At 43.3% G+C, this 27494-nt stretch overlaps 4 protein-coding genes across 7 annotated transcripts; 1 reads left to right on the top strand and 3 right to left on the bottom strand.

Annotated features, from left to right (window-relative positions):
* Nucleotides 1–948: 948 nt before the first annotated feature.
* Nucleotides 949–2589, bottom strand: tp53rk (TP53 regulating kinase). Its single transcript, XM_072665888.1, has 2 exons — nt 2338–2589; nt 949–1818 (listed from the first exon to the last, which is right to left on the bottom strand). The coding sequence occupies exons 1-2, from the start codon at nt 2570–2572 to the stop codon at nt 1334–1336; spliced, it is 720 nt and encodes a 239-aa protein (XP_072521989.1). The 5' UTR covers nt 2573–2589; the 3' UTR covers nt 949–1333.
* An 885-nt stretch (nt 2590–3474) lies between these two features.
* Nucleotides 3475–8329, top strand: slc2a10 (solute carrier family 2 member 10). 2 transcript variants are annotated; one of them, XM_072665886.1, is made up of 7 exons: nt 3475–3622; nt 4122–4351; nt 4430–4509; nt 5479–6657; nt 7464–7586; nt 7679–7814; nt 8161–8329. In XM_072665886.1, the coding sequence occupies exons 3-7, from the start codon at nt 4506–4508 to the stop codon at nt 8249–8251; spliced, it is 1533 nt and encodes a 510-aa protein (XP_072521987.1). In that variant the 5' UTR covers nt 3475–3622; nt 4122–4351; nt 4430–4505; the 3' UTR covers nt 8252–8329. The 2 variants fall into 2 exon arrangements, with proteins under 2 accessions (XP_072521987.1, XP_072521986.1); XM_072665885.1 differs by having other exon boundaries at nt 4103–4351.
* Nucleotides 8330–8941: 612 nt separating this feature from the next.
* csnk2a4 (casein kinase 2, alpha 4 polypeptide) lies at nt 8942–19520 on the bottom strand. Of its 3 annotated transcripts, XR_011978155.1 has the most exons (14): nt 19363–19520; nt 17517–17732; nt 17030–17141; nt 16848–16949; nt 16640–16690; nt 16295–16354; nt 16116–16199; nt 15888–15998; nt 15245–15346; nt 15035–15135; nt 14735–14883; nt 14294–14383; nt 11723–13369; nt 8942–11667 (listed from the first exon to the last, which is right to left on the bottom strand). XR_011978155.1 is itself a non-coding variant. In XM_072665659.1 (13 exons), the coding sequence occupies exons 2-13, from the start codon at nt 17615–17617 to the stop codon at nt 13254–13256; spliced, it is 1179 nt and encodes a 392-aa protein (XP_072521760.1). In that variant the 5' UTR covers nt 17618–17732; nt 19363–19520; the 3' UTR covers nt 8942–13253. The 3 variants fall into 3 exon arrangements, 2 of the variants coding, with proteins under 2 accessions (XP_072521760.1, XP_072521761.1); XM_072665659.1 differs by having other exon boundaries at nt 8942–13369; XM_072665660.1 differs by having other exon boundaries at nt 8942–13369; nt 19367–19520.
* A 1873-nt stretch (nt 19521–21393) lies between these two features.
* Nucleotides 21394–26765, bottom strand: ube2v1 (ubiquitin-conjugating enzyme E2 variant 1). Its single transcript, XM_072665697.1, has 4 exons — nt 26687–26765; nt 24403–24551; nt 23159–23284; nt 21394–21967 (listed from the first exon to the last, which is right to left on the bottom strand). Exons 1-4 carry the CDS (start codon nt 26706–26708, stop codon nt 21821–21823), a joined length of 444 nt encoding a protein of 147 aa, XP_072521798.1. The 5' UTR covers nt 26709–26765; the 3' UTR covers nt 21394–21820.
* Nucleotides 26766–27494: the final 729 nt, after the last annotated feature.

Below are 27494 nucleotides of genomic sequence, written 5' to 3'. Positions count from 1 at the left end.
GTACCATACTTTCACTATAGTACAGTTTCAGCTCTTTAATTGAGTTAGATTGAGATACGGTACCATACTTTCACTATAGTACAGCTTCAGCTCTTTAATTGAGTTAGATTGGGATACGGTACCATACTTTCACTATAGTACAGTTTCAGCTCTTTAATTGAGTTAGATTGGGATACGGTACCATACTTTCACTATAGTACAGTTTCAGCTCTTTAATTGAGTTAGATCAGGATACAGTACCATACTTTCACTATAGTACAGTTTCAGCTCTTTAATTGAGTTAGATTGAGATACGGTACCATACTTTCACTACAGTACAGTTTCAGCTCTTTAATTGAGTTAGATTGGGATACGGTACCATACTTTCACTATAGTACAGTTTCAGCTCTTTAATTGAGTTAGATTGAGATACGGTACCATACTTTCACTATAGTACAGTTTCAGCTCTTTAATTGAGTTAGATTGGGATACGGTACCACACTTTCACTATAGTACAGTTTCAGCTCTTTAATTGAGTTAGATTGGGATACGGTACCATACTTTCACTATAGTACAGTTTCAGCTCTTTAATTGAGTTAGATCGAGATACAGCACCATACTTTCACTATAGTACAGTTTCAGCTCTTTAATTGAGTTAGATTAGGACACAGTACCATACTTTCACTATAGTACAGTTTCAGCTCTTTAATTGAGTTAGATTGGGATACAGTACCATACTTTCACTATAGTACAGTTTCAGCTCTTTAATTGAGTTAGATTGAGATACGGTACCATACTTTCACTACAGTACAGTTTCAGCTCTTTAATTGAGTTAGATTGGGGTACAGTACCATACTTTAATTATAGTACAGTTTCAGCTCTTTAATTGAGTTAGATTTGATTTATTGATTGATTGTTGTGTAGACCATCCCCACAACCTGCACTGTTTAAAACACAACATCTACAACCAACCTTTAAAAAACTTTTATTTACATAAAGAAAAAAAGTCATGTGAGCAACCTAGAGGTGATATTGGTGCTAACTAGAAAGGCACATCAGTATGGATGGGTATGAGAGCCAATATCAGGAGAACCTTCTGGCTGGGAAAATGGGATTAATCCAATCTAATCCTGTAACAAGTCTATTCTCACACTCTGGTAAAGTGGCAGCAGAGTGGTTGAGTAGTTGAAGTATGATATCCTCCTACTCTCAGATGTTCATCTCAATAAAAAACAGCTTATTTTAAGTCATTTTTAAAAGAAGAAATATCAGACCAGTAGAAACCAGTACAGCAAGGTTTGGTATCGTAACATCGTTAGCGCTAATTGAACTCAAATCTGCTTTATTACAGATCTTATCCAACCATCGATCTCTTACGCCCTCTAAGTCTGACTTCGTCCAGTTTTTTAATGACAGCTGGAGCCTTCTTGGAGGCAGCGGTGTAGCTCTTCAGAAGTCTCTCGAACAGAACCTCGGTATTCGGGTGAGTGCTGAGGAAAGCCTTCTCCAGGACGTACATGTCCACTCCCTTGTCCTCAGGCAGGGCAGAGATGTAGCTCAAGCCGAAGTCGATTAGGACCAGCTTGCCTTGTTTTCCGTCATCTTCGTTCACCAGCAGCATGTTGGAGGTGGTCAGGTCTCCGTGGACCACGTCTTCATCATGCATCTTCGCCAGGATCTGTCCGATCCGGTCAGCGAGGCTATGGAGCGACTCTACGCTTTGCCCCGACGCTTGAGCCGATGCAACGTGCTCCCTCACGGTGATGGAGTTGGTGATCTCCTCCAGGAAAATGCAGTTGGTGGTGTAGTCAACAAAGAAAACGACTGGAGTGTTGATACCTGCAGAGAAGGAGACAGCACAGAAGAGGCAGGGTATTCATTCATCAGCGAATATTCACTTTACCCAGCCTTGGAGACGTCTGAGAGACGCCTGCTTCGGGACAGGGTGCATCACCGTGCTGGAAGCAGCTGGTGAACTGTGGTCATGAAGGGATGCACATGGTCAGCACCAATCCTCAAGGAGTCTAATTGGTGTGCCATTGGTGCCAAATTTGGACTCTACCATCTATATAATGATCCTCAGGCCAGGCTACCTGTCTCCAGCCTTCAGCTGTCCAGTGTTGGAGAGCCTCTGCTGAGCCACTGCAGCCTCAGCTTTCTGGTCTTGGCTGACAGTAGTGCAACCTGACCGGGTCTTCTAGCTCTGTGCCATGCCATGGTCTGCTCATCGGACAGCTCCAACCAGCCTGGACATTCTGCACTGACCGCCTGACCTACTGAACCGCTGTCTAGAGACCCCACTGAACACGTGACTGAACACGTGGCTAAGTAAGTGAGCCCGTACTGGTCGGTACTGACCCGCTTTCCTGCAGCGCAGGATGGACCGGACCTCCTGTGCGGTTCTGCGCCGTGTCAGCTTCTCGTCCAGGGTCGGGTGTCGGTACCGCTTCGGGAACCTCTCCTTAATGATGGTGGACCTTCCTAAAAACCTGCTGCGGTACACCCGGGCCTCTGCGCCCTGCTTGATGATCCGCGCTGAGTGTAAACACGGCAGCGCTGCAGGGCTCCCACCGGCCGCCTCCATGCTCGCCATGCTCGCTTCAGCTCCAGCGAGGACCGGTATCAGCCGCTGCTAGTGTCAAAATAAAAGTCCTGTTTCGTCGCATCTATTTCTGGATTAGTTTTTATGATGATTACTCGTTATGTCCTACCGAGCCCATAAAGTAGTAGTAGTAGTATTAGATTAAAATTAAAGATAAAATTAAAGATAAAATTATATTTCAATGTAATAAATCAATCTTCAAAATTAATAAATTGTTCCCTCACTTCAGAGGGGAGGCTATACTTAAACAGACGACATTTATTAAATTGAGTAAATGATTTATAACATCGAGGGAAATGTTTAATAATGTTTTAATATGTTTAAGTATTTATTAAATTGAGAAATTATTTTTTTATTAAGAGATCATTTTATTAAATTGAGGGAATTATTTTAACTCTCTATATATTAACCTTCTATCGAAATCCGTACTGTTTAATATTTGAGGGAGTGAAACGCCCCAAATTAAGGCTGCTTTTCAAAATAAAAGACACCTCACAAACTTGCACGAAGTAATTTTTCATACTAAAATATGTTCAGTTTGTTCAATAATGTATTTATGTATCCAAATAAACAAAACAAACAAACCACAAAACGACCTAAAAAGTATATAATGTATATAATAGCTTAAAATACATTTATGTGGAAAATGTCTCTAAAAAACGTAATTAAAACGTCGAGATATATAAATATAGCTGCAGTTTTTAATACATTTTGGCAGCGAACCACAGTATCTAAATCACTTGTTAATTATTTTTATTAGTTTATTATTACTTTCTATTATCTGGTTAATTCGCTCTCTAAGAAGAGCTAACGCGATTTTCCCCACCCGTATTCTGACAAGCCCCGCCCTCCGCTGCTAGAACTGGCCAGTCCTCTGCAGACCATCCCAATGAGAGGGCGTGGCCTGTCTGAATAGAGGTGGGAAACGAAACTAACAGTTTTTGGAGTTTCTGCCACGTAGCGAAGACTTCTTAGTCGAGCTGTAGAGACTTTTAATGGGGAGAAAAGGCTCAGGAACACTGAGGGATGTCTTAAAACGAGGTAATAAAACAATAACATGCTAAAAAAAAATTATATATATATAATATATAATATATACTTACTTCTAGACAAAGTTGAAATACTGAGCTGTGGAGAGGGGCTTTGTGGACCACTCAGAAGCTGGCTAGTGGTGCCTGATTAGTTTATTCAGATCACTTACATTTAGCTAATTATCCCGAGTAATCACTACTATTTAAGTTATTTAATCACAGTTAAGCTACTGTGATTTTCTTCTGGCTCACATGAACATGTCTGCAAGCTGGAGATCAGCTAAGAGATAGACCAGCACTACTCCACCTGGCAGGCATCAGTGCCACAGGCTGACAGACCAGTTCTTCAGCAGCTTCTGGCTAAAGGTCCAGATCTTGAAGCTGGATGTGACCTCAGAAGCTAGTTTGTGGAGTGTAGCACTGATACTGATACTCTGATTTACTGATGATTTATTGCTGATTTATTGATGAATGTTTGTATTAAATTAAGATTCTACCAAATAAATCAGTGCCAGAAGTTGCAGCTCAGCAGCTCAGCAGCTGTGCCGTGGAGGGGATCTGGAGAGGGGCACAGGCCGAGCCCGGGCTGCTGAGGTTTATTTATGGGTAATTAGGCCATGGGCTGGCAGCCTCGAGAGGGGTTTATCACAAACGACGAGCATCAACAAGGCGGTTGCCATGACTACGGGTCTGCAGTGACCATCCTTCGAGCTGGAGAGGGGCTTCAGAGCAGTTTGGGGTAAGGTGTAGACAGACACACACACACACACACACATTTTACGTGAGATCTGGTTCTACAGCTGTGCTTGTCTTGCAGGCCGCCAGGACGACACGCACGGGTTGCATGTTAGAGAACCATGGTGCAGCTTTGAAGTTCCAGAAAGCAGAAGAAAATGGGTAAGCTGCTGTTTATTTGGGATTTTGCGGACTTCTGCTTGTAGGAACGCCGCACTGGGAAATGCCGACCTATGAGTATGAGTGTATGAAACTACCTCCACCATGTTTGGAGGCTGAATGCAGCACTTGCGCCTGATCTAACCTTAGCCTAACCTAAAGATCCAAACACTGATGATCAGTGAAAAGAGGCTGCAGTTTCGAACACCGCCCATTTATTCGACTCAATATCTGTCATACACTCAAACAAAAGCTAGATACACCGTATGTCCAAAAGTTTGTGGACACTCTTTCTAATGAATTCCTTCAGATACTTTTAGATACCTTTTGCTGACGCAGATGTGCAAATGCACACACACAGCTTGTCTAGTCCCTGTAGAGAAGAAGTACTGCCAATACAATAGGACACTCTGGAGCAGATCAACATCATGACCCTATTGGCTCCATGCTGCCTAATAATGCCAGGGGTGGGCTAGAGGGGTATAAAGCCCCCCAGCATTGAGGAGCTGTGGAGCAGTGGAAGAGCTGTGTTCTCTGGAATGATGGTGGAGGAGCTCCATCCAGCACTTTGTTGGGGTGATGAGGTGGGATAGTGATGATTCAACATCCTGATCTCACTAACGATGCTCCTGCTGCTGAATGCAATCAAATACTTATAGCAATGCTCCTCCTCCAAAATCTAGTAGAAAGTCTTCTTCTCTGGACAGTAGAGACAGTTACTGCAGCAAAAACAGGATCAACTCTTAAGAAACAATAAATGAGCAGGTGTCCCAATACTTTTGTCCATATAGTTAATGGGATAAAGAAGAAAGCACTGCGTTAGGAGCTAAAGGCTAATAGCTAATCTGACAAACCAGGTCTGTGGAAGCTTCTACAGTCAGAGTCAGGTGTGAGAGGTTAGACGAGAGCTCCGCAGGACGGTAGTGGACTATTCCAGAGGCAGGGCTGACTTTACCACCTCTCTGTTCCCAGGCTGCCCTCATCTGGTGCTTCCCACTGCGGTGTCCACACTCGGCGGCCTGGTGTTCGGCTATGAGCTGGGGATCATCTCCGGAGCCCTGTTGCAGCTCCAAGCCCATTTCCACCTGACCTGTGTCCAGCAGGAGGCCGTGGTCAGCGCTCTTCTGATTGGGGCGGTCTTAGCGTCCATGGTGGGCGGCTGGCTGATTGATCGTCGCGGCAGGAGGACCTCCATCTTGCTCAGCAACCTCCTGATCCTTGGAGGGAGCCTGATCCTCAGCTTTAGCAACTCCTTCCTGATGCTAGTTGTTGGTCGGCTCTCTGTAGGCTTCGCCATGTGCATATCCTCCATGTCCTGCTGCATCTTCGTGTCTGAGATGGTCCCCTCGCACCGCAGAGGCCTGACGGTCACCCTGTATGAGGCTGGTGTCACCGTTGGGATCCTGCTGGCGTATGCGGTCAACTACATGTTGTCTGGTGCTCTGGAAGGATGGAGGTACATGTTTGGGTTTGCCATTGTGCTGTGCCTCGCGCAGCTGGTTTCTGTTTGGGTTCTTCCGTCGGAGAACGGGGTTCTGGTCCAACACATACCAGACAATCAGAGCCACAGTGACCGTGCTGAAGAAGGACCTTCGAGCCAGGTTCTGAAGGACCACACACGATTCACTGTCCTGCATCTTTTTCAGCGCAAAGACAACATGCGCACAAGGACGGTGATCGGACTCGGGCTCATGCTCTTCCAGCAGTTCACGGGTCAGCCGAACGTGCTCTTCTACGCCTCCACCATCTTCCAGTCTGTAGGATTTAGGAACTACGCTTCGGCTGTTCTGGCCTCAGTCGGACTTGGGGTCATTAAGGTCGTCGCAACCTCAGGGGCAATGCTCTGTGCAGACAAGGCTGGGAGGAGGCCACTGCTGATCAGCGGTTGCTCGGTGATGGCTGTGGGATTGATTCTGATCGGGTTCTTGAGCAGGAACTCTCTGTTCGACGCCACAAGACACTGTAGCTCCGAGCCTCACCCCAATAGCACCACACTAGTCCATGGAAACCCCATGGAACTGATGAAGATGAGCAACTGTACCACTGATGCTGGACGTTCGGACACGCCCACAGCTCTGGGGTGGTCTAACGGACTCATCCTGATCTGCATGATGTCGGTGGTCGGTGCCTTCTCTGTGGGCTTTGGACCAAGTAAGTGGAATTTTTGCTTCTCAGAACACCAGATTGAAAAATGCTGAATGAAAAATTGCACAATGAGCTTTTTTAAATGTACACTCTATGGACAAAAGTATTGGGACACCTGCTCATTCATTGTTTCTTCAGATTTTCTCCTGCTTTTGTTTGAGTAACGGTAAACTCTACTGTCCAGGGAAGAAGACTTTCTACTAGATTTTGGAGGCGCATTGCTGTGAGGATTTGATTGCATTTAGTAACAAGAGCGTTAGTGAGGTCAGGATGTTGGATGATAGATGGAGCTCCATCACCATCATTCCAGAGAACACAGCTCTTCCACTGCTCCACAGCTCCTCAATGCTGGGGGGCTTTATACCCCTCTAGCCCACGCCTGGCATTATTAGGCAGCATGGAGCCAATAGGGTCATGATGTTGATCTGCTCCAGAGAGACTTATTCTATTGGCAGTACTTCTTCTCTACAGGGACTAGACAAGCTGTGTGTGCATTTGCACGTCTGTGTCAGCAATGGGTGCAGCTTAAAGTAGCTGAGTGAATTTATTAGAAGGGGTGTGAACAAACATTTGGACATATGGTGTACGTTGTAGGTTACAGTAGCAGTGTGTGAAACTACCTCCACCATGTTTGGAAGCTGTACTTTAGCCTGGCTAGCTCTCATTGTGAGCTGAAGCTGATCTGCTTCGCTTCTAAATGGTGCTCTATTACGCCACCAAGAGGAGATTCAGATACTATAAGAGTGTATTCTGGAAATTCTACACGCAGATACTTGGTCTTGTCATCTGAGGAATATCTGTGTGGTTTACAGTGACCTGGCTCATCCTCAGTGAGATCTTCCCAGAGGAGCTGAGGGGAAGAGCCTTTGCCTTCACCAACTGCTTCAACTGGATGGCCAACCTGATCGTGTCCTTCTCCTTCCTCAGTGTGATAGGTGTGTACGCATGTCGAGGTTTTGAAGGCGGTGGTGGTGGTGCTGCTGTTTGTAGGGTGAGGTGATAACACCGGTCACTCCTTTGTTCTCAGATGTGATCGGCCTTTCTGGAACCTTTTTTATTTATGGCGTGATCGCAGCGGCAGCGGCTGTTTTCATCCATTTCCTGCTACCAGAGACCAAAGGCAAATCCCTCCAGGACATCGACCAGGAGCTTCGTGAAAGACGGTAGGACTGAATTAGCATTTTTGAGGTCTAACTTTGAAGACTTCACATTTACACATACAGCACATGCTGCATATTGCTAGACACGGCCCAGGTTCGATGTAGTCTATGCCACCCATTTCTGGCTAACCCTATAAACCAGTCAGGATAGGTGCTTGACCTCTCATTGACTATAAGGTGTATTTGACTAATGCATGCTGGGTAATGTAGTGAGAGTAATATGCAGAATTGGGAATGCTAGGTTTAGACTGGAATTCCCTCGGAAGTTGTTGGAAAGTCATATTTCTTGCTTCTTGACTGGACCGCTTGCACCATTTTTTTTCATGGACCATTTTTAATCCTCTTCTAGATTTCCTCAAAAAGAAGACTTCTGCAGTATTTTCCAAAGACGGCTCTCACCTGACTATCAGAGATTGTCCTGGAGTAATTCATCAATCTGATTAAGGAAATGGCTAAACTACGGTTTACTGAAATGGCAATAACTGAAACCCAATAAATGACTTTTTCTACTGAAGAAATGTTTTGTATTTGTAGCAGATTATCTACGGCAGTATTTCACCATCATAAGTTCATTCATGATGGAAGCCTACCAGTCTCATCGTCCAGAGGTGCAGGGTGTCCGCTGAATGATATATGAACACCCCTTCTAATTATGTCAGCCTGATAAACCTGCCCAATAACAGCGTGGTTGGATATCATTTGACAAATTATTTATTTCTAATTTTACCCCAATTTTTCTACCCAATTTAAAAGGCCAGTTACCCAATCATGTGAACTCCAACAACCAACATCACGCTAGGAGTGATGAGAGGAGGAAGTGCCAACAACCGACCCTTAAGAGAGCAAGGCCCGTTGTGCTCACTCTGACTCCGGCTGCTGATGGCGAGCAGCAGGACCTGGGTTAAAATCTGCAACCCTCAGATTATAGTGGCAGCGTTTTAGTCCAGTTCTGACAGTTTTATCAGTTGATCCAATTACAGGGCAGATACAACTTCTGATTTAGGCAAAGGATAAATCCAGGACTCACACATCAATCATCTAGGGAGACATATGCTTCAGTTCAGCAGAAAACCTTTAAAAATAAATAAATAAAAATAATAATAATGTAAGGGACAGAAAATGATTTACACTTGCGATAAATAAAACACGTTTATTTACACAAATATCCTGAAATACTACTCCTCTACATTAGGACATACACATATGTACAACCATGTTTAAGACTCGTATTTTCATTTTCAGGAGGACGAGTGAGTTCCATCAGGTCGAAACAGCTTGCGATGGGGAAATGCATTTACAGAGATTCAGTAGGGATGAACGTCAGAACTGCAATAAACAAAATATCCATGATTCAGATTCAGATCTCGAACTGCAAAAATATTTAGCTATCGGAAACCTGCGTGACGCCGCACCACAGAGGGAACTGAAACTGATCACATGGTGAGCGACGGTCATGGAAAAAAAAAAGAAAGAAAGAATAAGAAATTGTTGCAGAACGTCGAGACGAGAAAGAACTCCTTCCTGCTACGGAAGAGTGGAACAACGTTGAACCGCCATCATCAGAAGTGTGCGGAGATCTCAAAGCAACACCGGCCACAGTCTCAGAGGAGGAGACGGACCAACCGACCAACCAGCCAAGCCAACGTGGAGAACCGGGTTCGGGCTACTGCTAGCAGATGAAGCATTTCCCGCCCAGAGCACCGGCCCAACGTTTTCCAACAAACACCAACAGCAAGAGCACCCCTCATTCCCACTGCTCTTGAAAGATACCCCCTGCTTTGTTGTAGATCCCCCTTCATTCTAACTGTTCTAGAAGGTTCCCCCCTGTACCCTTACTGTTCTAGACCATTTTACCCTTTAACTCGCACTGTTCCTTCTGCTGTTCTACAACGGTTCCCCCAATCATACTATTCTAGATCACTCAGTTAAAAAAACCCCCAAAATTACCTTTATCCATACTGTTCTAGAACGCTTCACCCCTCAGGTGTTCTCCTTGCATTTGCACCGCCCTCAATGGTTCTCCCCACATTCACACCACCCTCAGGCGTTCTCCCTGCATTCGCACCGCCCTCAGATGGTTCCCCCCGCATTCGCACCACACAAAGTCACTCCAGTAGAACGCTGGTGTTTGTTGGGAACCGTGGAACCGTGTTGGGAACCCTCTTTGCAGTCTCTGCTGGTCGGTTTAGAGACAGTTGTGTGTGGAATAACGAAGACTGATTATCTACCCGTGTTCAATCAGCAGCGGTGCAGAAGTTTCTCAACGCAAGGCACCTTGCAGAGGCCTGAACGGCTGCTACGTGGCTCAGCAGTGGGACGGAGAGAACCTGCCGCCCTTTTCTCCCAACGAGAACGCAGCCAGTTCTTTAGGCCCCCTAACCGTGGACGTGTGGCATCACTTCGCTGGTAAACAGAAGCTCTACTCCTTCACTGTGAGCTGGGCGTGGAACCAGACTAATCCTAGGACGCAGCTCTGAGCAGCTTTAGAGAACACACAACTCGCCACGTCGGAGGATTTAGGCTTTAGATCATTTCCTCTTCCTGTTGTTTAATTGACTGATCTCAGAACAGTGTGCAGAACCTTAAACTACTTGGAAACCATAGTCAACTAATCTGGAATTGAGAGCTGGGAGTTTACGCACCGTGAACGTCCAGTTAGATGTTATTAAATGAAATTTTGTGCAGCAAAACGCTGTCGGTTCTGATATTCCTTTAATAAAATGAGGCCTCAAATACTCCCCCTTATTTCTGCAGGGGCAAAAAACAATAATCTGATACTTTCACCACCTGCCAGTCAGGATTCAACATGCAAGAGTACTTACTAATTAATGTGTGTGTGTGTGTGTGTGTGTGGGGGGGGGGGTTATCAATAAACATATCAATATATACTTCTTAAATCCTAAATGGGACAAGACCCCATCAATAAGAGCACCATCAGTCTGATTACAGTTAACCAGGGCTGGGTTTTCTGGGGATTGTTCAGAAGCATGGCTGCAACACACGGAGTAGTGCAGTAGAGACCCGAAAGTGATCACCAGTGGGAGGCTCTTTAAAGGATCAGCCAATCAGAACAAAGCTTGGGCCTGACTTTGCAATAGGCTGGTAAACCATGGAGGCACGGCTTAGTAGGTTTGTACAACTCGCTAGCACCGCAGCTGATTTCAGTTCATTTGCTCCTGTAGCTCTTCTGGTGAACCACCTTTGGTCCCATAAAGAACCATGTTTAACAGGTCTGAAGAACCTTTACTTGAAGTACGCAAGTTAAAAGGAGCTTCACTCTCCTTCACCTCACTAACAGGCTTCTTTACAGATCCAACAGTGGGGCTCGCTCAAAGATCCATTTGAAGGACCTTGACTTGTAGGAGTGTACTGATCGATTAGGACTATTAAGGGTGATTCTGAGAAGGACTAGTTAGTAGATACTCCAAGCCAGTAGGATCTCGCTTGGTGGAGCTCCAGTATTTGGTAATGCTGAAGTAGGGGTGAGCAATAGGACAATAGTCACTTTTTTTTAACGTACTGTGATAAAGATCATCATCATTGGGATGGACCGCATACTGTTCTGAGCATATGTTGGATACGGTGAGTGCTTAAGGAACACTCATGGATTAAACGCTTCATTAGAAAGTGTGTGACTAGTCTGATGTCACTGGATGAAATGCAGAACGTTGTCAATATAAATCAATCAATGTAGCCGATGTGGGAAAGTGTTCGAATAGCAGTCAAAATTACAAATATTGGGTATCGTGAAAATGTCTTTACATGCTGTTATATTATAATGTCGTCTCTGACACCCAGCCCTGGTGGTATATATGTAGTATTTTTATTGAATTATTGGCGTCAAATTAGGGCCAAACTCGGAGTGAATCTCTAAAGCGTCGCTGGACTGTTCTTCTGAATGTTGAGAAAACCTGAACTGATCATCCAAAGACCTTAAAAATAAACACTTCAGCATGACTTCAGATGCGGGCACACCTTACTGAACTCCCAAGGGGACGAAAACCTGCAGAGAGAAATACTGAATGTCTCGATAAGTGTGCTGCCTCTCAAGCTAAGCCTCACACATGATCGTCTGGACTCTTCCACAATACAAAATCTATTGCTTCCTACGCCTGTAGCTTCTTTAACACTACACCACCTGATGTAATGTTCCAGAGTGACTCTCGCTCTGAATTAAACTGTATATATATATATAAATAATAATAACAAAAGAAAAACCTCCCCCACTGATATGATGCACCTCCATAACTCCAATTTAAACCAGTGTGGACATTAAAAGCTTTAATTTATGTGGGTGGGGGGGATAAAATGTTTAATATTTCTATTCATTTTCTCCATAAACAACTAAAGAAAACTTGTGGCCCGTGGTTCTACGTTTCCTCAAGCAGCTGCAGTTTAACCAACTAGAACGACCTGGTGCATCAGCTGAGAACGTCCTGCAGAACCATTTCTTTAGAAAACAAAAGAAACAGAAAAGAAATGTTGCAATACTGCAATATCAAACGGATCTCCGCAGTGAACGCTCCATATTAATATGAATATTAATATTAAATGGACTTCCCCTTCCAGCACGACAAATGAAGATGATGTTAAGAGATTGCCGTATCAAAATGTACACATAGTGGCGTGTGTTAAGGTCATGAGAACAAATGGAGTGCTGTGAAATACAAGGCGAACTGCAGCGGTACAGCACCAGTACGTTCAGAACTTGTGGAAGAGGCGGGTGTAAAGGCTGATCTAGGATCAGTTTGTGCTGTTGTTTTTGCCTGCTATATTACTAACTGTTATATTAACAGCAGGAACTGATCCCACATCAGCGCTATTTCACTTCTACACACGGCATGCATCTGAACGTGAAGTCACGACGCAGTCTGCTCCTCCATTTGGTCCAAAGCGCTCCATCCTGCTCTCTCTCTCTCTCTCTCTTAAAAGTAAAAGCTAAGCGTGCTCGTGTCGGTTGGCTGCTGTAGGTCATGGTGGGAAAATGTGCTTAACATCAGTATCATCATCATCATTATTATTATTAGGGTGTCTAACGCTTCTGGAACAACGAGCGAAGTCTCACGGCTCACGCTTACACTCCAGCACACATTTTGCCACAAGAACAGACTACCTGTAGGCATCATCACGCACATACGCGCACCCACGCACACACAGGCACGCACAAAGTAGTCCCAACGGTTCATGTTGTCAGGTAAACTGTTAAACAGGTAAAGAGTTTGTTTAACTCGAGGTGAGCGATTATTAGGGTGGGTGGGGTTGTTTTTTGGGGGGAGGAGGGAAGAGGGGTTGGGTGATCAAGGGACACCTTTCTAAGAACACCGTCCCAGAGGTCTCCGCAGGACTGAGTCAGGAGATGGTGGGTGTGAACTGGCAAACTGGCAATCACTCATCACCTGGTCCCAGGCTGCGGTGAGGTGAGGAAGCAGGCACAAAACGGCATCACTGAGGGGCGCCTGCAGCAGCCGGCACGGGGGCACTCAGGTTGTTGGCAGCTGAGAGGACGGGAGAACCCGCCAGTGGGCCGAGGGCTGTGGAGGCTGGAAGTGCGGCGATCCCTGTTTGGAAGAAAGGGAGGCTTTAGTGAGTCTGAGGAGCGCTTTATAAAGGAAGCCCAATTCCTGATCTTGACCTGATTGGTCAGCGGTAAGGGTGAGGGGTAGGTGTTTTGAGATTGTGGAAAGATATTATTGGATTAATCAAATTATTATTTTTTAATTGACTTCTTTTACTTGTTTCGAGTCATTTTTAGCTACTGAAAAGGCCGTATGCCTCTGGTGGATCATTTTGCTTGTTTTATGCTGCATTTCTTGACAAAAACAGATCAAAATATGATTGCGACTACATCACGTGTTTATTGTACTGCAGACGAGGTGAATGATCATTTCTACAGAAAGTGGTGGTGGTTCTCCATCACTGTGTTCATCATTAGAACATCTCCAAAGTTCTCCTCTCTCATGGAGTCTAGTATTATTTAGAGTTCTCCTCAGATCAACACCTGGTTTGGTGGTAAATCAGGGCTTAATGATGGTAAATCAGGTGAGCTGCTGCTGCTGCTGCTGATGGAGGTGAACACATCCTCCACGCTGTGCTGGCTGGACTGGGGGGCAACCAGGAGAACCCTGGAGGAACCGAGCTCTGTTCTTCAGACTAGCTCACCCACAAGATCTCACTACTTTCTTCAGAATCCTTTTTACTGGATTCATGTTCAGCTGCATCTGTTCTAAGTGTGAGCCACTCTCATAGACCGTGTCATCTGAGCTGGATTTTTCTCTGAGGTAAACAACTTTGTTCCAAAGCAAATCCTCTCAATAAGGAGGTCGGTAACAAGCTGAAAGCAGCAATTTCTGAAATTCCCTTGTTTTTTTTTTTTTGTTTTTTTTTTTTAAAGAATCCATACTTTCTACTGGCCCCAGATACATTTTATTTTATGGCTAACATTAGATTCCCAAAGAGGTCGTCTCAGAAACACGTTAACTCACCTGTGATCATACTGGCGGCACTCACTGCAGTGTTAGGCGCAGGCACGTTAGTGGAGCCTACCATCCGAGACTGGTCCTTTACAACAGAATCTTCAAAATAAAGAGAGGCCCTCAGCTCTGTCAGCTCATTAAGAGCACAATAAAAAAAATACATCATTCAAAACAAACCAGTGTGCTTCTGCTTTAGAGCTGAGCACAATTCTAGCACTTTTTAATTAATCGGTTAATTAATCGGTTTACCAATCAAAACGTATTGATCAGTATTGTGAGAAATACAGAGCCACAGGCAGGACTGATTGAGTAATAGAACAACTGTCACACATCTAACACATCCATCCTATGCTTTCCAGATCCTTACACATCCTTCAAGATTACTACAAAATGCTAGTTATAGGTATAGGAGAAAGGCAGGTGGGTGGGTGGGTGAGTAGCATCACTTACAGAAGTAAGGGTGCTCCATGGCCTCCCGCGCAGTCAGTCTGGCCTGATGGTCATACCGCAGAAGCTTGTCCAGAAAGTCTAGGGCCTCAGGACTAACCAGGTGCTGGTTCTCGCTGTGGACGAAGCGCTCCCATCGCTTACGGGAGTGCCTGGAGTGAAGGATGAAGAGAAAAACGTCAAACAGTAACAAAACCCTGCAAAACTAACGATCATGCTCATGTTTCAAATTGTTTATTATTATTTTTTTAATATAACAAAACCAGAAGTAAATCAAGACTTAAAACTAATGAGGGAACCAACCTTCCCAGAATGTCATTGAAACGAGGTTCAAGTTCTATGTTGTACTTGTCGATGTAATCATAGAGGTCTTCAGTTCCAAGGACTTTGGCTATTCTGACCAACTACAGAGAGAGGTGTACAGGGTGGCAATTTAAACACTCAACATCCCACTGCAGCACTGAGTAAATTTCCATTTAGTGTTAACAGTTTTATGGTCTTCTAGATACTTGCCTGGTCATAGTTATCATGACCATGGAAGAAGGGCTCCTTCCTAAAGATCATGCTGGCCAGCATGCAGCCAAGACTCCACATGTCCAGACTGTAGTCATACATCTGTAATGTTGAAACACAGCATGTTCAGCGTGACCGTCAACCTTTGCATACTTTTGAGCATATAGCGTGTGTGTGTATGTATGTATATAGAGATCCCTTCTGAAGGCTGAACAAGCAGACACAGCTTGTGTTAAGAATAGGACGCTCTGAAGCTATGAGCTAGATTAGCATAAAGCCCAAATGCAAGATATTCAAAAGCACTGGGAGGAATTAAGAGGGGGGTTTGTGATCTAGAACCCATCACTCAAGGCAAAACCCCTTGTATGGCTGATTATATGCAATCAAATCCTTATTGCAATGTTCCATCTACATCTAGTGTAGTGCCTTACCAGAAGAGTCGAGGCTGTTAGTCCAGAAAAAGGAGGCAAACTCTCAAGTCATACCTTGATTTCAGAAGAAACGCTGGAGAACCGGTGTCCACAAACTTTTGGACGCAGTTTAACTTATGTGATCTTAGTTTTTTCCTAAAATCTTTTTCTTGCCCTTATTTCCCCCCTACGACTCATCCCTAGTGTGCAGTACTGCCATGCTCAAAACAGACCTGATAATCGACCAGAAGCTCTGGTCCCTTGAAGTAGCGAGAAGCCACCCTGACGTTGTACTCCTGCCCTGGGTGGTAAAACTCAGCAAGACCCCAATCAATGAGACGCAGCTGAGAAAACAGAAGGTTAAAACATGCTCAGTGAAAGCAGGACGATCATAACCGCTCACTTTCTGGTCAAACACAAGAAGAACAGAGTTAATAATAAATGTTCATCTTTGCGGATACCTTCCTGTGTTCATGATCGATCATGACGTTGTGCGGCTTCACGTCCCGGTGCATAATGCCCATGCTGTGGCAGTAATCAAGCGCCTACAGAAAGATTTAGAGATACTTTAAACTGTGAGTAAGATTAAAGTAGGGACTCATCAGTGCAGATCCGATCTACAGGAAAATAAACAGTTTACCTTCAGGATTTCATACATGTAGAATCGAATGTCGTAATCTGTCAGCGTCTGATACAATTGCTGAAAAGGGGAAAACAAATAATACAATAAAATCAGCCTTCAATAAAACACTTATTTTAATAATTAGTCCTATTTTGGCCTGTGATCCTATAGTGTTTAATGCTAAATGCTCTAAATGAACTAAAAATGTAAATGTAATCATTAACCTAATAACATAAAGCACATTTCAACGTTATTATAAAAAATGCAAGAAACTAAGCCGCCACAGCAGTGTATTAAAAATCTAACATTTGAACTGTGCAGCACAACTGAGGTTTAAAAGTTGAAGCATTCTGATGCGTTTACCTTAAAGTCGGTGTTGTTCACATGTTCAAAAACCAAGGCAGGTGTTCGGGACTGCAGAAAACATTAAACAGACCATATAAGCAAGAGTTCAGAGGACATTCAGAGGAATTAAAGCCTTCACTGGTTACAGTAATAAATCCGTACTAAATCATCCTCATCATCTTCTAGCAGCCTGCACACGTAAGGGCCAAATACTTGGTCGACTCACCACTGGATCTTTGACAATATCTATAAGGGAGATGATATTGGGGCCTCCTCTCAGGTTCTCAAGGATCTTTATCTCACGCTTGATTTTCTTCTTCTTCACAGGCTGATGGAAAGAATTCACAACATTCACAAACAGACCTCTTCAGAACCTCTTAATAACCAAGCAGGCCACACTGCACTCACCTTGAGGATTTTCACCACCACTTTCTCATTGTTTGTGATGTTGATCGCCTCAAACACTTCGCTGTACTTTCCTCGCCCCAGTTTCCGGACCAGCTGGAAATCATCTTGATTTCTATCAAAAAATAAATTGATAAATATATTTGGATAATTAAAAATAATCATGCGATTCCCAACAGTAATTTTTCAAAAGTTACACAATAGGGGTTCCCATATGGGAATTGTGAGCTGGTGAAGATATCCAATATTTCTGCCATGTCAACTTACACCAGCTTATTCTACCGATCTATAACCATTTGTGATGGATTGGAAACACAGTATTATTATAAATATAAATTACAACATCAGTGCTGAGCGTCCTGCTCTTCCAGAAGACAATAAGGGTTCATCCAATTTAAATTTAGAATTTCAGTATCAGTCAATATTGATAAAATTCAGATTTCATCGAACACCCCTTTTTACTGTTACTGAAAGCATTTACGATACGCACCCCCACTCGACCACATGGGACTCATAATCCCAGTATTCCCGGGGCCGGTGTGTGTTCACTTCCGTGTAAACACGAGCCCGACTCGGCACAGGTCCCGACATGTCCGACAGTTTGACAGAGGTAGGAAGAGGACTGAATCACCCAGACAAGCAGCAGTGAATGGTGAGGACAGGCTGTCCACAGGGGGCCACAGGTGTAGGTGGCTCCTCTGATAAGCTGTGGGGGGGACGACGACAGGATAACAGATTATTTTACCATAATTAAGACACTTCAAATTCCTGCATGAACAACTTATATGTATATAAAGAAATTAAATGTTTGCATATATGTTTATTATATTATTTTGTAACATTTGCTATATCAGGAATGTAGTCTTCTACATTCCTTTGAAATAACACTAAAACCTGTGTATAGCTTGTGTATAACATTTTAATAATTTTGAAATCTATGTATTTTTCTGGTGCACAGATAACCCACCAGAAAGCAGATACCAAGTGTGTGACTTAATTTTTTATTTATGATACATTATATGTATTACAAATTATATTTTATAAACTTCAGGTCTCAAAATTTAGTCATCTACACATACACATGGCTTTAAAGGGCTCATTTAAATCAATGAATCTTCTAATAAAGGCATTCAGCTGCTTTAAGCTGCACCCATTGCTGACACAGCTGGTCTAGTCCCTGTAGAGAAGAAGTACTGCCAGTAGAATAGGACTCTCTGCCTAATGCCAGGCGTGGGCTAGAGGGGTATAATAAAGCCCCCCAGCATTGAGGAGCTGTGGAGCAGTGGAGGAGCTGTGCTCTCTGGAAGGATGGTGGTGGTGGAGCTCCATCCAGCACTTTTGGATGGGGTGAGTTGTGGAGTTGGGGGTGATGAGGTGAGGTGGGGTGGTGATCATCATCCAACATCTTGACCTCACTGACTCTCTTGTTCCTGAATGCAATCAAATCCTCACAGCAATCTAGTAGCAAGCTTTCACTGAGACTACGTTACTCCAACAAAGCAGGACAGGATATTTTACTACTTTTGATTTAGGGAGAAATGATGAATGGGTAGGTGTCCCAATACTTGTGTGAGGGTGTCTCTAGCTGCGGGTTTGGGGTGAACCCAGAGCGGAACCGGGGGGTCAGGGTTACTTCTGGCACGGCTCGGAAAACGGGGCTGGTTTAGGCCAGGCAGAAGCTCTCTCTGCTGGTCTTTATGGGCTGCCGAGTCAAATAAAGCCTAAAATAGTCGGATACTGGAGCTCAGCTCTACAGGGGTCTGGATTTAATTAGCTAGGATGAAGAAAATACGTGAGCTATAAACACAGACCTCGGATCCAGCCATCTGAATATGTACGTAGAAATTAATAAATTAATTTAATTAAGATTATAGATAATGTCCTACGCGGACATTACTGGGGTTTAAAGGCTGACCAAATGTCCTGACCAGCTGTTTGGACCCGAGCAGTGAGAACTAGCTAGCTGGCTATCTACACTAGCACACTAGCTAGCTAGCTAATCCACACACACAGACAGAGCCCGGGTCCAGCTCTTATTTTAGCTCATATTAATTACCGTGTTAGATTAATATCTCCCCAATATAATCAGCTCTTATTAAATGTATTTATGAATATATCCACCCTGGAACTGGTTCATAAACACGACAGAACTGTAAGGTATTAGCCTATGTTAGCCTGTTAGCCTCCTCGCCGCCACTGGTTAGTTGAACAGGCAGCGCTACGTTAGCTTAGCTTAGCTTAGCCGGTAGCTAACAGTAGCCGGTAGCTAGCAGCAGCCGGCTCTCCGGCTCCGAGTTTATCCGCTGAAATACTGACATAAACTCCGCCGTCTTTACCTGCCTGGTGAAATTAGGCAGCTGAACGGTCTTCCTCGCAGGAGCGGCGGCAGTCTCCTCCTTTTCTCGGCTGTAGAAACGGGCTATTTCTCGGTCTGGGAGACAATATGGCACTCGGAGCAGCCGGAGCTCAGCCGCCGGAGAGAGAGCGGCCAGGGCTGAACTGGGCTAAAGGCTGCGCATGCGCGGACCGAACAGCGTGAAAATGTGAGCTAATGCCTGCAAAGATTTTATTAATAATTACTAGTTTTAGTTTTTGCAGTTTTTATTTATTTGCATGTATTTATATTAATCCAATATTTGCATATTAATATATTCACAGTTAGTTTAGCAGAATAAATTTAGATACTTTATTCTTACTTACTTAACTTACTTAATTTATTTATATATTTCTATATTTGTCATAAAACCTTTAAAATCTTTGCACATTGATATTCTCATATAAAATTACAGAAATGCATTTAATTAAAAAAAAATCACACTAATTAAATATGCACGTTTGCAAATTGTAAAAACAAACAACCAAACGAGGAAAACATGTACTGAACTGAACTGTAATTTTTTTCTCTCCAAAACATTTGCATTGTCATATCTACTAGAGAGAGAGAGAGAGTGTTCAGTGTGATGCTTGCTCCACCATTTAGATGACTTTTAAATAATCAACTACATTCTAAAAAAAATAACAACAAAACGGAATATATGACTGTATGCTATGTGACGCTTCTAACTAGATCAAATTAATGTTGCCATCACTCCCACACATATTTACATCCTGCAACATCTAATGAGGGAGTTTATTAGGGAGGCCTGTGCTGAGCCACTGCAGCCTCCGCCTTCTGTTCTTGGCTGACAGTAGTGGAACCTGACGTGGTCTTCTGCTGTTGTCGCTCATCCTCATCCTCCTCAAGGTTGGAGATACTGTGCATTCTGAGATGATGTTCTGCTCTCCACAGCTGTACGGTGGTTTTCTGAGTTACTGTAGCCTTGCTGTCAGCTCCAACCAGCCTGACTGAGCTCTGTTGGCGTCTCTCTTGAGCAAGGTGTTTCCGTCTAAAGAAGCCCTCACTGTACTGAAATGTCCTACAGACCTGCAGCCCTACGTCACCGCCAGGCCGCATGGCATGACTGAATACAGCAGTGTGTCAACATGTGACACTGCATGTTTTTAACCACAACATGGAGAAACAGGGGAGAGACTTACAGCTATATGAGGATGAGGGTGATGAAGAAGATGAGCTACACAGGAAGCTTCAACTGTGGCCGACAGTTTTGGCCATGACCCAGCAGACAGACACTGCAGCACTGATTTGTATGTGGAACCATTGACTCGCAAATTCAGTCGTAAGCAAAGTGGGGCCTGTAACGCCCCCTTTGGCCACCTTTTGTAGCTGAAGTGTTTCAGTTCCTGTAGTTGAAATCTTTGCAGAAGGCCTCTAGGTCTGAGATACACAACACGTCCAAATGTTTGTGGACACCCTTTCTATCGAATGCATTCTGCTACTTAAAGTGGCACCCATTGCTGACACACAAAGCTTGTCTAGTCCATGTAGAGAAGTACTGCCAATAGAATAGGACTCAGTATGATCCTATTGGCTCCATGCTGTCTAATGCCAGGCTTGGGCTAGTAGAGGGGTGTAAAGCCCCCCAGCATTGAGGAGCTGTGGAGCAGTGGAGGAACTGTGTTCTCTGGATTGATGGTGGTGGAGCTCCATCCAGTACTTTTGGGATGAGGTGTGGTAGTGATGATCATTATCCAACACTCACTTGGATGCTGAATGCAATCAAATCCTCACAACAATGTTCCTCCAACATCTAGAAAAATTCTTCTTCCCTGGACAGTAGAGACAGTCACTCCAACAAAAGCAGGATCTCCTGAACTGCTATTTTTTTAACATTCTGTTCTGCACCTTCATTCAGACCTTAACAACGTTTTTATACCGCAGACATCAGATAAACAGCCTCACATCGCACCTGGCTGGCGTATTTTCTTAGCTGAAGCCGAGCGCTTGAAGAACACAGCACACAGAGACGTACACTCAATAAGATCATTTATGTTATTTGTACAATCTGCATGTATAACAAATAAAGACTTTAAAAAAGAAGATTATTAAGATGTACAGTTTTCTGTATCGTATCGTCTGGTCTGCATGGCTGCCTGAGGGGCGTGCGCACGCGCCCCTGCATCCACATTTTCTGTGCAATGGGAGCTCCCGGAGAGGGGAGTGCTCATTGGCTGTTGCGGCGAAAGGGGGGGGGGGCCTGGTATATAAGAGAAGGGGCTGAGAAGGACTTTTCAAGAGTCTTGGAAAAGAACAGGAATATGCTGCTGAAAATGTACTTATATGTATCAGGTGCTCGTGTGTATGTGACTATGTGAGTGTGTGCGTGTATTCGTTTTGAATGGAAGAGAATGGAGGGATAAGAGGGAGGGAGGGAGGTGAAGGAGTCGTCTCAGCGTTCAGTTGCTGTAGATCTGTCCCTCCGGGGGCTGGGGCAGTTTCATGTTCTCCTTGCACATCATGAGTCGCCGCAGCTCCTGCAGGACCACGCGGATGCTGTAGGAGTTCTGCCACTTGGCCAGAGAGGACACCGCCCGCATGTCAACCTGGAGGGACACAACCAGTTACATTAGTATCTCAATCTAACTCAATTAAAGAGCTGAAGCTGTACTATAGTGAAAGTATGGTACTGTATCCCAATCTAACTCAATTAAAGAGCTGAAACTGTACTATAGTGAAAGTATGGTACTGTATCCCAATCTAACTCAATTAAAGAGCTGAAACTGTACTATAGTGAAAGTATGGTACTGTATCCCAATCTAACTCAATTAAAAGAGCTGAAACTGTACTATAGTGAAAGTATGGCACTGTATCTCAATCTAACTCAATTAAAGAGCTGAAACTGTACTATAGTGAAAGTATGGTACTGTATCTCAATCTAACTCAATTAAAGAGCTGAAACTGTACTATAGTGAAAGTATGGTACTGTATCTCAATCTAACTCAATTAAAGAGCTGAAACTGTACTATAGTGAAAGTATGGTACTGTATCCCAATCTAACTCAATTAAAGAGCTGAAACTGTACTATAGTGAAAGTATGGTACTGTATCCCAATCTAACTCAATTAAAGAGCTGAAACTGTACTATAGTGAAAGTATGGTACCGTATCTCAATCTAACTCAATTAAAGAGCTGGAACTGTACTATAGTGAAAGTATGGTACCGTGTCCCAATCTAACTCAATTAAAGAGCTGGAACTGTACTATAGTGAAAGTATGGTACCGTATCCCAATCTAACTCAATTAAAGAGCTGGAACTGTACTATAGTGAAAGTATGGTACCGTATCCCAATCTAACTCAATTAAAGAGCTGAAACTGTACTATAGTGAAAGTATGGTACCGTATCCCAATCTAACTCAATTAAAGAGCTGAAACTGTACTATAGTGAAAGTATGGTACTGTACCCCAATCTAACTCAATTAAAGAGCTGAAACTGTACTATAGTGAAAGTATGGTACTGTACCCCAATCTAACTCAATTAAAGAGCTGAAACTGTACTATAGTGAAAGTATGGTACTGTACCCCAATCTAACTCAATTAAAGAGCTGAAACTGTACTATAGTGAAAGTATGGTACTGTACCCCAATCTAACTCAATTAAAGAGCTGAAACTGTACTATAGTGAAAGGATGGTACTGTATCTCAATCTAACTCAATTAAAGAGCTGGAACTGTACTATAGTGAAAGTATGGTACTGTATCTCAATCTAACTCAATTAAAGAGCTGGAACTGTACTTACCACACCATTTGAGTTATGCACACCATTCAAGTTGATCTTGGTCACAAATCGTACGAAAGGAGGCGTCTCAGGGTACTTGGGTCCACATTCCACTCTCAGGCTGTACATCCTGTTCTCGTAGATTGTCTGGAGGCGTACAGAAGATCATGTAAATGTGACAGGATTTTAGTTTCAGCTTTTATTTAACCCTAAACTAGGTTAAGGGTTAAGTTCTGAATTCATACTTAGTTCCTACAGTCTTGCATTATTGTCTTAACCCAATTAAGTTATTAACCCCTAATGCAGAAACTACAGATTGATAGTTAATTATGACAGTTATGTTGAGAGTGACAATCTATGGACTTATATACAGGGCCGTACTTGAGAGTAGATTATGTAAGTGTGCTGTTCTGAATTCCTACTTGGTTCTTACAGCCTTGCATCATTTGCATAAAGTTAATGTTGCTAATGCTGACGCTGCCCAAAAGTCAGTGTTGGCAACAACGCCAACTTTAACCACTTCCTTTCAAAACACCATCACTGCTGTGATTGACATGTTTGATCTGCACTGTGTTGACTGCTGGAGCTTTCCGATTGTAGTGCAATTTTAACACTTAAAAACGCGTGAAGTTGAATCATTAGTTTAAATATATTCAAATATAAAACGCTGTATATTAAAACCTTAAACTGGTATTTTGAGTTATTATTGGTATTATTTCAGTAGTTCTGATTTTATACCCTCTCTTTGTTTTTTCTTCCCACTCTCCTTCCTTTATTATACTGATAAGACTCCAAGCTTCTCTAGACTCCAAGCTTTATTACCCAGTTATAAGCCCTAAAGCAGAAAGTACTGCTTATTATGTGGTAACCGTTAGGATTATCGTATCTTCTGGCGTCCCACAGGGTTCTATTTTGGGGTCTGGGAAACTCACATTAAGACAATAATGACATTAAGGGAGTGACAAAGTCTGTGCTTACATACAGGATCCAAGGGGTTAATAACAACAACAACAACAATAATAATAATAATAATAATAATAATTATAATAAATATAATTGGCATACTTTTCTTTTATATCGGTTTGATTTAACCTGGGGTTTGGCTCTTTATTTATACACTAATATTAGACTGGTAATGATTACAATATTAGTAATTAGAGACTATATAAGTTATTGATATGGCAGTTTTCTGTAAAAGTCAACACACTTATATCTGGAAGAGAAAAACAGGCTTTTCCTCAACGTATCACACAGATGACACTCACTCTGGGAGGGCCGATGATCATGCCTCTCCAGCGTGTGAGTGTCATGTCCTCATCGTCCTCCAGACCCCAACTCACTGTTCCATCACCAACGCCTTTCTGGCCTTCTTCCAGCTCTTCCAACAGCCGGAAGTTGCGAGGAACTTTAACGCCTGAAAAGAGAAGAACGAGGAGAGCTGAAACTGAAGATCCCAGACTGGTAAAGAGAAACCCCAGCTTCAGAGTTTACTGCAGAGATGACGCACTTGGTTCTAGATAACGTGACAGAGATGACACACTTGGTTCTAGATAATCTCCCCCAGTCAGAGCTGGTGTTCTACAGTGGAGGTGAAGGGAAGCAGACGTCTGAAGCTCTAATAATAAAAGCTCCTCACAGAAAGTTCTTCACCTAATGGTGATGAAGACGCTGCCTGATGCCTGAGACACGGTTCTACCAGAGTTCTGAGAAGAGCTCGGCTCTAGAACCTGCTTTTAGAACCAGATCATTAAAATGGTGGAGGGATGCATGCTGCAGGGTGTAGTGCAGCTACAGAAAGTAGTCCCTAAAGAGAACTGCATTAGTGGAGATTCTCTATTCACTATTTTACCTTCATCATCATCATCATCATCATCATCATTCCATATAAAACTCAGAAGACTCGTGTAGCTGCACTGGTGGGTTTGGACAGAAGACCCCCCCCTCTGAATGAGCTCAGCTCACACTCTGAGATATGGAGAGAATTTGAGCAGTAGGATAATTGAGGGTCAACAGAAACAGCGTTTGGGGGTTTGGTTTAGCAGCCCTGCAGCATCGCTCAGAGGGGCACATCTGCATGCGCTGTGGACCGCCTGCCAAATGACTCTGCAGCAGCTCACCTCAGCATATCAATATCAATAGAACCTCCACATAGAAATGATGCATGCTCTTTCTCTCTCTCCCTAATTATATATATACACACACACACACACACATATATATATGACACATGCACTGACATTAAACTGAATTGAATTGATAGTTATTAGGGGATTTAACAGATTTATGAGTGAATGAAATCGGGACTAACCCCACCTGGATCAGCATTATTAAAAATGACAATATATGAGATAGTGAAGGTTTCAAATTCAGCAAAAGTAATAAAATGCAGATATTTTAGAGCAGTTTTACACCCGGCTTCTCCCGCCAGCCCATATCAGCCTCCTATGTGGCTCCTATAACATCCTGATCTTGTCCATCATATATTATAATACACATTAACTTCAGCTTCACCCACAGCCTCACTGTTATTGCCTGCATGTGAATGGAACCGTGCAGATCCGCTCTATGAACAGGTGTATTACAGTGACTACACTAGTGCAGGGTGTACACTCAGCTTTACACCTGCGTTCCTCTATACACCAATCTACCTGTAGATCTGTCAATCAGTTAATCAATATATAGATTTATATACCCATCAGCCAACACAAACTACCCAGCTGTATATCTATCTGACGATATCTCCACCAATGCACCTAGTTTTCCCTTTATACATCAGTCTATTAATGTATACGCCAATCAATCAATCAATCAATCAATCTATCATTACACAGCAGATCAATGTATCTACCTGTGTATTAATTAATGTGCCAATCAACCAGTATCATCTGATTGCCTCTCTACATATCAATCAGCCAGTCAATGTATCTATGTACCTGCATATCAATCGATCAATCGATTGATCGATCGATCGATCAGCTCGAGTCATGCAACTCCTGCAATCACACAATCCAGCTCGCGCTGCTGATTACAGAACAGGATTATTGGTACATTCATGAATCCCGATATTAATAAAATCACTGGAATCAAAACAGCTGGCCCTAATGTATTGATCTGGGCGCGGGCGCGCGCAGGTGTGCTGCTGTTTCCGAGAAGGTTCCAGCTCTTTCCGCGTCATGACGCTGCAGCTGCTTCAGTCCGCGAGCGCGTTCACCACCACCACCACCACCACCCTCCACCCTCCTCCTCCTCCTCCTCCTCCTCCTCTAATCCACCTCATTTACACCGATTAAAGTGTGAAACCGGCCGGCTGGACGGAACCGGGTTAGCCTCGCGCGACACGGCTGCAAAACACTGATACTAAGCTCGCGCGCAGACCCGCCGCCTCCCGCCCACAGCTGTGCTAACGCGGTGGAGAACCGCGCGCGGAGCCGCCCGGCGGAACACCGGCAGTCAGAGAGGCGTGTAAACTCCCCGCACGGCTCCGGTTCGGCTCCGGTTCGGCTGGGATCCGTCCAGATTAAACACCGTTTCGGTTCTAAGTTGGTTTACCTGATCCGGCGGCCGCCGCCATCTTGTCGCTGAGCAGCGGGAGCGCGCACGCTCCGTGTACTTGTCGGGCACGCGGCGGATGAGGGCGCGTTCACGTGTGTAGCGCGCCTCCCTGAGTCCTGTTACATTCCGGGTCTGTCTCAATACCGAGCCTGCTGCCTAGCTCCCTACTGCACTCACTCACTATCACCATCAAAATTATTATTATTATTATTATTAATAACGACAACAATAATAATTAATATTAATATAATAATAATATTTAACGTAAACCCAAAAACGAAACCTTGGCCCCTCCCTCCAGTCACAAACACTGTTTTCACAAATAGCACATAATTAATATATTTAATAATTAATATAATCACAAAAAACATGGAAATAATAGATCGCTATGACATTTACTTTTTATATATGTATTTATTTATTTATTTAAATAACAATTAATCGAATAATTTATATAAATACTTGTTTTACTGACTCCAATTTTGTTATATTACAACATACTTAATACTTAATATTTATTTATAACAATATATTAGTTTGTATTCATAGCAATATATTATATTAATATTCTATTAACTAGTGCATATTAATGCATTATTTATTTTCAACAATTTTCAAATCAACAATTATTTTCTTCTAATATTTTATTCTATTAATATAAAGTATAAAGCTCGTTTTCGTTGGTCTTCTTTTGAGATTAATTAATTTTTCTTGTCGTGTAAAGAAATAGGGCTACAAAATAATATTAATAATAAGGATAATATTTACTACTGTTACTGTTACTGAATCAATGTATCTTTAAGGG

This window comes from Salminus brasiliensis, chromosome 21, assembly GCF_030463535.1.
Source record: "Salminus brasiliensis chromosome 21, fSalBra1.hap2, whole genome shotgun sequence".
Classification (NCBI taxonomy): domain Eukaryota; kingdom Metazoa; phylum Chordata; class Actinopteri; order Characiformes; family Bryconidae; genus Salminus; species Salminus brasiliensis.
Note: the sequence above shows the minus strand (reverse complement) of the source record. Positions and strands in the feature narration are given on the sequence as shown.